Source organism: Spermophilus citellus, assembly GCF_964194105.1.
Source record: "Spermophilus citellus genome assembly, chromosome: X".
Taxonomy (NCBI): Eukaryota; Metazoa; Chordata; class Mammalia; order Rodentia; family Sciuridae; genus Spermophilus; species Spermophilus citellus.
The window spans coordinates 91,389,085-91,401,648 of record NC_138190.1 but is presented as its reverse complement, the minus strand read 5'-3'; the positions used below and the strand labels follow the sequence as shown (position 1 = coordinate 91,401,648).

Below are 12,564 nucleotides of genomic sequence, written 5' to 3'. Positions count from 1 at the left end.
TTATTATGCCTTAGCCACATTGTATTTCATTTTTCTGATGGTTGGATTCACGGGGCTCTCCCCTACCTCAGGACTGTTTTATGTGCTGCCCTATCTTACTCCCTCTCCCTGCCTGCCTCTCCTGCTTATTCTTCAAGTATTAGCTTAGATTTTGCATTCCCAGTGACACCATCACTTAGTTATCCATCAAATATTGGTATCCCTATTAACCTGTCCCAGAGCACCTTTTTAAAGTTTATCATGCTATTTAATTATTTATTTGTTAGGTTGAATGTCTGCAACTCTTACTAAATTGTAAGATCTATAGGTGGATGAATCATGTCAGTTTTATTCATGTATATGCACCTAACAAATCTTGATTGAGTCTTTTTGCATAACTGCAAAATCAAGTAAACTCTTTTCAGTCTAGTCTTAATTTGTATCCATAAGGCTCACATAACATTGAAGAATTTAAATTCCTTTTTGAAACCTTTTCTGCCCTTGCCTTTTTAAACAGTAAATACTCCGATGATTTTATTCCTATGACTCTGGCCAGTGCCCTATAGAATTTCCATTGTTATGTAACTTCCTAAATGATAAAAACATAAGCTCACCAGGTGGGATAGACATATACCAGAAGTGATATTTCTCCTGCAAGAGCGATTAAAATAATAATAATAAAACAATAAAATTTTCACAATTGGCAGAAATTGTGAAAAAGCTTATCTGAGAGAGTGGCTGGGCTGCTAGTCATTTTCCATCTTTTTGTTTCCTTGGAAGTCATATCATTGGGTTGACTTATAATTAATTACATGTAATCACATGGGGAGGGGGAGAGAGAGAAATAAAGAGAAGAGGGGGTAGGAGAAAGAGAGAGGAAGAAAAGGGAAAGAAACAACAATAAAAAAACCCATACACAAAAAATACAAAGACCTTTCTACTGTCTAGTAGCAGACCTCCTGTTAAGAGGGATATGCTAGTTCCCACATCTTCTGTGATCAATAATCCTCTTCTTTAGGGGGGTAGATTGGCTGCATAGCTTCCCACTGACTTGTCCTCCAACCTGCCTCCAACAGAATTGAATTTGGTTCATAGTTGTAATTATGTGCTGTACCTTTACTGGAAGAAAAGCACAGATCTTTGAAAGCTCTGGCAGTTAGAACCCCCAGCAGGAGCTTTTAGACTCTTCAGAGTGTTTGCAGCTCAGCTGTTCTTAAACCTCAGAGCTATGGAAATTCCCACTTGCCTTGCACTGGGGATGGAGACCCATACTGTGTACATCTATTAAACTAACACATCTTCTGAGAAAAGGAAGGCAATAATTAGTATTTTTAGTAATCTGTGCTTTGTTTTTCTGATTTCAAAATTACCCATAGTTTTCAATTAAAAACATTCTAAAGCTATAAACAAAAAGATGTTGAGATAGCCTACATAAAAGTCATTATCATGAAAAGCACAGATTACATGATATTGCTGACAGCACATGGAACATTTTTTTTCTTTTTTTACACAAACATTTGAAGATGGGAGGAGAGATTTATGCCTGTAATTGGAAGTATGATTATAAAGTCACTGTGGCATTTAATTTTTTTAAAGCCTTATAAAAGTTCATAAGCTCTATTCAAGGTAACTTACCCAGGTGAAAAGAAAATTCTTAAAAGCGTTTTAAAATTTTTTCTCCTATGTATCATCAAAGGCAACTAGTGTGATAGAAAATTATAGGTCCTCTGTTCTATTAATATTGAATCAATTTTTGGTTTGCATCTTCATTAGGGAACATCTTTTTCTTTATTTTATCTGCTTGCATTCAGAGTATTCATTGTTTTGATATATAATGCCCTGATTGCTTCTGTTTTTATTCCTTTTGAATACATGAATGGTACATCTTAATTCTACATGCGTATTCATCTTATGTGAGTAAAAGCTCATTTAATAATTTTGAGATCAGGTAAAAGAAAATTCACCACGACTCATTTGTAAATCCCCGTATTTATGTTCTTGTTCATTTCATTAAATTCTTGTAATAACCCATTCTTGTGACAGGATTATTTATTTTCATCTGTTTTTGCAATGAAATAAGATAAAATTAATCCACCTGAAAATTGGATGTTTACAGTTGTCTGTAGCTGTCAGTTTTGCAATTGATTTCTTTTCATTAAATTCAAAAAATCAAAATCTGACCCCCTTGTTTTTTTCCCCATTTATCATTAACTAATCCCTAAAATAACAGCATAACACCACAACAGTTTTAATGGTCCTACTTGGCCTGAAGCCCTTGTTTTCAGAAGCAATTTTTGAAATCTTGCTCAACTTCTTAGTGTGATTCTTCTCTGAGTTTTCAGTGTCTTTTGGGGCAGACATTGTTATTGTGTTCTGTTCCAGACTAAAGACAAGTAGGTATTTGTCAATGCATAATCTCACATATCACTATCTTTGGGGAAATATTCTGTATCAACACATCATTATTTTTCTGATGTAGTGTCAGTTTTCAACACTATTTTTTCAAAGATTCAATTCGCAGATTAACTGTGGTTCTCATCTCTCATGGCATCTAATGTGCAAATATTTGTCATTTACTTATAGCTTGTATACATGTGTTGGTTTTTTTGTCCAGGCCTGGTACTGAATTTGTTTTTGGAAGTACAGAAATGTATTGTAGAGGCCCTGACCTCAAGGAGGATATTATCTGTAAGACGATTAGAAAATTATTTAATAGAGAATGACAAATGTATTTGCTTTATTTTCATGGTTGCAGGCAGAATGTTGCTCAGTCATTGACTCTGAATCTCAGTTTTATAGGCAGTTATGCCTGCTCTCTAACTGAAATCCATCCATCTTTAATGAGATTTATTCATTTCCTGTATGTAGTTACAGATACAAAACTATTTTGTATATTCAGTGGACTCTTGGTCACAATAGTGAGTATGTGTTATAAATTTATCTGTTTATTCTAATGAATTTTAAATATTTATATTTTGAAGAGACTGGAGTTTACATTATGCTTTTGTATAATAGTTGTTAAGGGTGTGTTTCTTTAAAAAAATCATTTACTTTTTAGTTGTAGTTGGATACAATGTCTTTATTTTGCTTATTTTTATATGGTGCTGGGGACTGAACCCAGGGCCTTGCACATGCTAGTCAAGCACTCTACCACTGAGCCACAACTCCAGCCCAAGGGTGTGTTTCTTAGCAGTGCAAAAGGAAAAGTGATAGAAATAACTCCAAAGGTCACACATGAGTGCAGATGTGACATATAGCGATCTGTGCACTCACACATAATTTTTGTACTCTTGCCATTTTTTTTCTGTTTCTTTGAATTCTTTTGGTAGTTTGGTAGTAGATCAATATTCACCAACTGTATAGGTATGAAGTACATAAAATTCAAATTATATAAACAAAACTGTGTCTAACTCTTTGGGGAAATAACCCAGTTGTAACTGTTCTCACTAAAGCTGTCAATGATCTTTAATATATATATATATTATGTGAGTTATTGTTGTCCTGAGCAGTATTGTTGGAATGACCTGCCTTGTAGCATATGACCTTGCATAAGATACCTCCTCCTTCCTTACCTGTCTTTCTATTTTACCTGTTCAAACTATGCATCTTCTTAATCCAGCATTTTGTTGATATTGTAGTTTTATTTGTGTGAATGAGGAGTTTCATTTATTCGTTAATTTTATAATAATTTATTTTTAAAGCACCTATCATATTTATCATCTGCCATGTATTAAACCTTCTTGTAGGGGAATGAATGAATGAAGAATGATTTATCAGATCCAAAGGCAGCTCTGGCCTCCCTTGTTATATACCACTTATTCCTAAAATCAGGGTGATTGATAACAGATTAATATCCAGTGCTAGCAGTTTAGCAATGATAATTCCCTTGCATTCCTGTTTTGACATCATAATTGGAGGTATTTGTGGGGGCGGGGGTAAAATTTTTCCATCTGCTCTTAATTTTGTTCAATAATTCTTCCTCTTGGGAGAAGATCTGGAAAATGGCTAGTCAGCTGAGGAGTGCTGCTAAAATCAGCAAATATTTGAATGTCTAACATATGCAAGACTCTGTGCTCGGAACTTCTCAAAGTGCAGTCTTTGTTTAATGGAGTGTAGATACCATGAGATCATGAGAAGGAAATTCACTTACATTCATTCTCTGAAACAAAAGCCAAGTAATAAAACACCAAATCAGCCTCACCTTCTGCCTTAATTAATGCCCATATTGTTCTGCCTCAGAGCTAACTTAAATCCTTGGAGCCATCTTTGACTTCCTTCTTCTGTACATGGTCAATTGCTAAGTCCCATTGATTTTTGACTCTTGTATCAGTCCAATCCTTTTTCTGCCTACTGTCAGCATTCTTCCTTATTAACTGTTTCTCAAGCCATTTTGATACTTTATTGATGGTCTCCCTGCTGCTGGTCTCTCTTTCCTAATAAGACTTAAGAGGCAGTGTGATGTAGTGGTTGAGTCTGGCTTCTGTAGCATGGATGTGTGTGATCAAATCTCTAGTTCTCCAACACACAATTTGACATTTCCTAATCTTTACAATGATGGATGGTAATGATGATGATGATGATGATGATGATGATGATGATGATAATGATAATGATAATTTCTCCAAGCATTATATGCTGAATCAAATCAATTAAGTTTTAATAAGCTTTTTTTTTTATCACTGTGACCCAAAGAACTGACAAGAACAACATAGAGGAGGAAGAATTTACTTTGGCTCATGGTTTTAGAGCCCAAGATACCATAGACTATCAAGGCATAAAAGCATGGCAGATGAAAGCAGCTCAAAGTACAGCAACTAGGAAAAATAGAGCTTTGCTCACCAGGGATAAAATATAAACCCCAAAGACACATCCTCACTGACCTACCTCCTCCAACCATACTCCACCTTCCAGCTATTTCCACCCTGTTAATCCATATCTGATTCCATTCTAGCTCTCATAATATGATCATTTCACCAATGAATATTCTTGCATTATCTCACACTTGAATTTTTTGGGGGACACCTAATATCCAAACCATAACAGATTTATACATGTGTCATACATGTGTAGAAGAATGCCTGTAATAAAGTACTCAATAAATGTTAATTGCCATTACTATTGTTACTATTCTTAGTATAGTTTTGGTCATGTTATTGCAGTAGGAGCTACTATTAAAAAATAAAGATCAAATTCATAATCTGACCTTGTAGGGCAAGGATTTAAATACAAAGCCCAGTAAGGATAATAACATAAATGAAGACATGGTATTAAAACATAAACAAGACTAAATGTTTCTGCACATCTAAGTAAGGCTTATGTTTCTCGTTGATCTGGGAACAAAGGCACATTGGTGAACTGAATCCCTACTAAGCATGGTCAGGAGAACACTTCCCTGGTGATTAGCAGCTGGTCAAGTATATGCATGGCTTTTTCAGCCATCAAGGAGACTAGCTAACTTTTCCCTAAACATATAAAATGATAGAAAACATGCTTTTTTTTTTCTAGTAATGACCATTTAGTAGTGACAGGAAAATAAAAGTAAAGTGGAAATAGATTTGGAAACAGTGGTAGAGTCAGATATGAAGGGAAAAATACATATTGAATCTCAGATTCCTATATAAAATAATTTGAACATTAACAGATACATAGCCTTTGATGTGATTAGTTTCCAATTTCTTGTCCTTTATATGAGATCTTCAAATACTTTGGTCCATATTTCTGCACCTATTTGTAAAGCTCATACATGCCTATCCCATAAACTTTTTCTTATACTGTTCTCTCTCTCTACCTATTTCTCTTGACTTTAGTTCTAAGTGTGTGTATGGGCATATGCATACACACACATATATACACATGCATATGTATATATGTGTCCATTTATTTTCTCTCTATAGTGAAGCTTTCATTATAGTCTACCCTCTAGCTCATTTGCTGGTTTTGAAGGTACTTTACAGTTTGAAGACTTTCATTTATCTTGTCTAAGTATTTTCAGATTATTTCATGTGCTTAAGCTGTGCTCATAATTTGTATTTAAGAAAATAAGCTATAACTCTAAAACAAATATAATTAGGATGGTTAATAATTTCTGTTCATTGTGTGTATGTAGATAAATATTTATATGGTGTCTACTCTCCACCAACCTCTCTTCCAGAATTTGTTTATAATAAAAACTAGTGAAATAATTTGGAGCTATAGCAAGTTAAAAATTAAAAATAATTATTTATGTAGAAGCTATGCCATAGGAAATTTAGAATGTGCACCAATAATCTTAAACAATTAATGAAAAAAAAAGTTAAACTCCTTTGAAGAAACGAACATAGAATTCTTAAAGAATTTACTTGAAAGTAAGTTCATGTGATTTTATCATAACCTAATTATTTAGCATCAACATCTGTCACATAGGTGAAATTCCTTAGAACATATATAAATATTTAATGTATTTTATGAATAGAAATCTTACATTTAAAATTATTAAATGCTCAATCAGAGCTGAGTGTCTGATTTCAAACTGCATAGTAATAGGTAATTTCTTAGGAAATGTTTCACTAATATTTTCTGTCATCATGTATACCTATTATCTGTGGCCCAACTATTCACTCAATTCAATTTCCTATTTATAAATTTCCCTAGTTCACTTGATGTATATATTTGGGCAGCTTTAATTCTATAGATAGCTTATCATTATGCAATTGTCATATAGCAACTATTCAGCTTCAATAATAATTTATTAATGCTATCAGAATGATTTATTTTATTTTTAAAAGATGAATAAGAAACTGTTATTGAAACTTTCTTACAATTTTCCTTTGGAATGTTTAAAGCAAACAGAAATAATATATTTAATACCCAGGGACAATTTGCTTTAATGTAGGCATTTACAATATTGTCTATGAAATTTTCCCCACTAAAGAGATAAAATAACAGCCTTTCAATGTATGTTCTCATAGAGTATTCCTTATCTTACAGATGAGCTCAGTGAAAATGTTACGGCCTCGTCTCAATAGCATTCTTTTCAAGCTCACATTTGAAGAACACGTAAACAACATCAAACCAAGCATCATAGCTGTAACTCTTGCTTGTGAAGAAGTGAAGAAAAGTGAAAGCTTTAATAGACTTTTAGAGTTAGTTCTTTTGGTTGGAAACTACATGAACTCAGGGTCAAGAAATGCCCAGTCTTTGGGATTTAAGATCAACTTCCTTTGTAAGGTAAGATGACATTTTACCATGCTAATTTATAATAATAATTTTGTAGATATGAAGGTTAATCTAAATGTAATACCGAATATCTGCAAAGTTACATGCATTGAGAGTGAAATTTATGGTATGCAAATTCTATCTCAATGAAAACAAACAACTTTTTAAAAGTATTATTGCTATAAAATCCAAAAGGTTGAATTCTTTGGTAGTACAGTACTTAATTCTTGCTGATTAAATTTTGCTGAAGTTTATATACACAAAAAATGCTGTTATAATGCTTGTGTTCCAATCTATTTGTACTTATTTTATGTCTCTCCAAAAAGTATGTGAGAAACTAAATTTAATGAGGAAAATGGCCAGAAATTTCTTCTTGAAAATGCTTCACTGTTTCTACTTTTAAGAAAATATCACTATATTTGAAGACTGTTGTATTACTGGGTTTACACTGGTTTTTATGTGCATTACCTTCAAAGATTAAAAAAAAAATCAAGTGATAGTCGTCTTCACTATTTTGATTGGGCCATTTCATAATATTATTTTTCAGACTGAATTTTTGTGAAAAGTAAACAAAGAAACAGAGAAGCCCAAAAGTAATTGCCTGTGTCTATTTTGAGGCTGGGGCAAAGCACCTTGTTCAAGAAAAAGATCTGTCTGTTACAGAGAGAAAACTGAACTGACTCAGGGGTGAAGGCCTAGAAGAAAGCTAGAGATGAAAATAAATCTGAAAACAAGCAATCTATCTTTGACATCTCACCATGCTTTCACTTTTTTTCCTTCTCACATCTGAAAACATTGCAGAATTTTGGTTAGTTCCTGAAGTACATTATGACAAGAATCCCTAGGAATGGATATGAATTTCTTTTGTGTTCATACATTAAGTAGATTTGTATTACATATCAATAGAATGATATTTTAATATCTGTCAATAAAGATTTGATCCTGATAATTCTAACTCAGACATAAAGATGAACATGTATAGATAATTAGATATATAATGAAATTTTATCTCTTTACTCCTCATACATTTATGAATGGTATAAGAAAAAATAGAGATTATTTGCAAATACCAATTTTTGTTTTAAAAAAGTATATCTTCTTCTTGTGATAGTTGAGGGCATGCAGAATTATTTGATAATACCAGAGGAGGAATAAGGCAGTGTTCATAATAAATTAGAGTAAATCATAGCTGGATTTGAGGTAAACCTATTTTTAGCACTTTCTCATTATATCTTGCTGCCATATTGCCTGATACTAATGAAGTCATATCTTACCAAGATACAACTTGGTTACAGTATATTTCAAATGCACAGTGAGTAAATTCAAAATGATCTTTGGTGATGCCTATAAAAATAACATACATTATCATTAAAGATTTATATTAGATGTCTATTTCACATTTAATTCACATAAAATATCTTGAACTATTCTAATATGAACAAATACATTCCTTTATTTTCAACTGTTTTGATTTTACTGTATTCAAATTAATTACATGGACTTATTTCTTTGAAGCAAGAATGTATAAGTCCTTTATGCATAGGAACAAAAGATTACATTAATCTCAAGAAAGGTTTTATAGTTACATCTTATATTTGGGAGAAAGGCTTCTTCCTGTCATCAACCTGTCAAAGAAAAGTTCTTCCACACAATGCTGATCTGACATCTATCACTAGAGGTATGCTCAAAGGATTCAGCACAAAGATTTTTGCCAACTTCAAATAAAATATAAAAATAATCTTGTGGGAAATACTATCATGTAGTAATAGGTGTTCTAAAAGATAAAGAAGTGAAGGTTTTAAAGTATTTCCCCTCCCACTTTTCAGTAGAATTTTTATCTTCTGGTAAATAATCATAGGGAAATAGTTGTCATTAATAAAGCAAAATGTCATATACAAAAATGATCTTCCCATAATTTATACAATTAAAATTATATTCCTAGAGTATAAAGGATTCTGCATAGATATAAATATCTAAAAAATGACAAAAAAATTACTGAAGTACATAGAAAGAGCTTAGGTCTATAATCTGTACAAAATGGAATTAACTGCAAATTTATTATTAGCTAGAATTGCTGCTAAATTTCATTTATGTCATGAATGGTTACTTGGTTGATTTTTCTTTTTTGATTTTTTTTTTTATTTATAAAATAGCGGGGAGAATTCCCTGTTTAGTGTTTACTCACCTAAATTTTTCTTATGTTAATTTCCTTTCTCAGTGATTTTTAAATGTAATCAACTGCATTTTACTAGAAGCCAAAATGTACATTAAAATATTTTCCTAGTTAAAAAGGAGTCCTGATATAAACAGTTAAACTTATCAGATATGTCTTAAGGGTAAGGTAATATAAAAAATTCAGATGGTCACAATTGGCTGTTATGATATTTGGGAAGAAAAGGAAAACAAATGGGTTAACCAAAATGTCAAATAACACTTAAAGGATATCATTACTCTAAGTACCACCCTCACCACAAAATGCTTTGTTAATTTCAGCAGTGAATTATCACTTTGTGAGTTACCAAACAAGTGTGTTGAACTGTAATAAAAATCATTTCAATGGAGATGAGTTCTACATGTTAGCTTGCCTGTTGGTTATTAAAATTCTAACCAATAGCAAAGCTGTACTTCAGAGACATTTGTTATTTTTGTTTTCAAGATTTAATAGCATATACAATCTGTATAAGAACAAAGCATTTAAAAATACTGAGCACTCCCTAAGTGCTAAGCTTTGTAGGTATTTTATATAAGGATCTTTGCATACAACAGAAAGTGACTCTGCTGGATTCAAAGTAAACATAGAATTTGCTGGAAGAATATGAGGTAGCTCAGCTAGAAATTGGGGTAAAGCTGAAGAAGTTGGCCTTTAAAAAGAATACCAATTGTGGCAGCCTAGAGAATTTAGGTAGCAGTAATGAAGGAAAATCTTTTAAGAATGTTGCCTTTGGGAGGTAAGAACCCCAGCCATTTTCTTTTCCTTTCCCTGATCATTTATATTGTAATTAAACCGTAATTAACCTAGAATGCTTGTCCAAGGGGAGAGCAAAGAACCTTGAGTAACAGTGCTACCCAGACTACCTGTAATGGCAGACAGATCTTGACCTACAGAATACTCTTGCCAAAGATAGGGATACCAAATTTGAAGGGGTATCAGGCAGGCACAAACACACAAAGAAAAAACAAAACTGATGGGTTTGTATACCAGGAGCATGCAAACAGTTAAATAATATACACAGAAAATATCATGTGACATCACAAGGCACACTGTCAATAACTGCAAAAATTAACGACCGCTCAGATTAGGAGTTCAGAGGAATGATGTTAGAAAATTGAGACAGAAAGATCTTGAAGAGTAGAAAGTATTAGGGTAAAAGAAGAAAAGCCATAGCTGTACCCAAGAGGAAAGTGGCACGTGCTTAGAAACTAAGCACATTTTAGTTACTACTTTGGCAATTATCAGCCAAACATTCATGGCTAAGGCTATTCCCCACTCTGACTCTCAGTTTCTTCATCTGCACATGAGGAAATTCACTGACCCCTGTTTATTTTCATGTGGTTGTTTTCAGGTCAAATAAAATGAATTTATGATAGAATACATTGAGAAATTGTAATGTTAAACAAATGCTAGTTCTTTTTAATGATGATACACAACTAGGAGTAATAATGATATATATGAGAATGAATTAGAAAACCACACTGCCTGGAATATTGGGTTTATGTTGGAAACAAATAATAACATGGTAGGCAAGTTGTAAAATTTTTAGTCTTTTGTATACTAGTTTGGATATCTTGGCTATTTTGGGGAAAATCACAGCTCACTTAATAACTTTAAAATGCCAAAAATCTTTGTTTAGTATACTGTTCAGAGACTTCTGAAACTCTTTCACTAGTATTGTGACTTTCTAGGCATTCTGCTAAGCAAAACACAAAAATTATGATACAGCACAATGGTATGCTTACATACAAATGTGAAATATATCATTGAAGAACTCCAAAGAAAACATGTATGTTCACTATGGAGAAAGTTTTAGATATGTTTAAGTCATTAGGATTAACATGATAATGTAATTGTGCTGTATTTCTAATATTCACCATTTACATAGATTGTGAAAGTAAAGGCTCTATAACCTGAAGGCCATCTCATGGTATTAGTGACAGAGTATTATAGGCATCACCCAAAATATATAAAGATACATCCATTACCTCTCCGTAGAACTTATAAGAGGGGGAAGTAAAATAAGTTTACCTCCTTTGTGATATGGAAGATTAATTACCAGAAAAAAACAATTATTTGTAAAGAAAAATAGCCAGGTGCAGTGGTGCAAGCCTGTAATCCCAGTGGTTCAGGAGGGTGAGGCAGGTGGATCTCAAGTTCAATGCCAGCCTCAGGAATTTAGTGAAGCCCTAAGCAACTTAATGAGACTCTGTCTTTAAATAAAATACAAAAAAGGGTTGAAGATGTATCTCGGTGGTTAAGCACCCCTGGGTTCAATCAATGGTACCCTCCCTAAAAATAAACAAAAATGACTCCTGTCTGTGTCAGTAAAATTTGTAAATATATAATCCAAGAGAAAATCTATAAAAACCTAAGGAAAAAAAATCTCATATACTTATACTTCAAAAATTTCACATTGTCTAATTTAGCTGAAATGATGTGGATTCTGTCTATACAAACTTAGAATTTAGCATAAGAAGATATCTAGTCTAGCCTCTCCAGTCTACAGTAAGAAGACTTATGGTCAAAAGGGGAAAGTACTTTGGTTAATGTTTTAGTCATCTTAGGCTGCCATAATAGAAATACCATAGGGCAGATGGCTTATACAATAGAAATTTGTTTTTTCAAAGTTTTGGAGATGTGAGGTCCAAGATCAAGGTGGTTTCTGGTGAAGCTTCCCTCCTCTGGTTGCACCACTTTCTTGCTGTGTCCTCACTTAGGACTTATTATAACTTAACTCTTATTTTTCGGTCTCCTTCTCAAGATTCAGAACTCATGAAATTTGGGTGGATACTTTATTCTACATTATATCCACAGTGTCTATTATGTATGAAACCCTTAATAAATGGCTGTTGAGTGAAAGACAATTTAATTAATTCGAAGTTTGTTGTTAATATTCAGAATAAATGTTAATATTTTTATTAATTGTTTTTTAAGTGAATTTTCTTTCTCACGGGTATATAGGGCATATTTTTACCAGCAAAACATTTAAATATGTAATCATAAGATTTTGTTATAGCTCATATTTAAAGACATAAAAAATGTATTGTTTCCTATAAACCTAAACCACTGTTGCACCTTCAATCATGGGTTAATAAATAAATTAATATGGGAATATTAATTTAAAAATACAGATAATTTAGAAAATAAACACCTTAGGATTTTCTGAAAAATAATCT

General features: G+C 32.6%; 1 protein-coding gene across 4 annotated transcripts in view; it reads left to right on the top strand.

The window, feature by feature from the left end:
- DIAPH2 (diaphanous related formin 2) overlaps positions 1–12,564 on the top strand; it is an 813,387-nt gene that overhangs the window by 397,048 nt on the left and 403,775 nt on the right. For all 4 annotated transcript variants that reach the window (XM_081278193.1, XM_081278192.1, XM_081278190.1 and 1 more), the window contains one exon: positions 6,946–7,185. In XM_081278193.1, the coding sequence (XP_081134319.1) occupies positions 6,946–7,185 (240 nt within the window). The remainder of the gene's footprint in view (positions 1–6,945; positions 7,186–12,564) is intronic.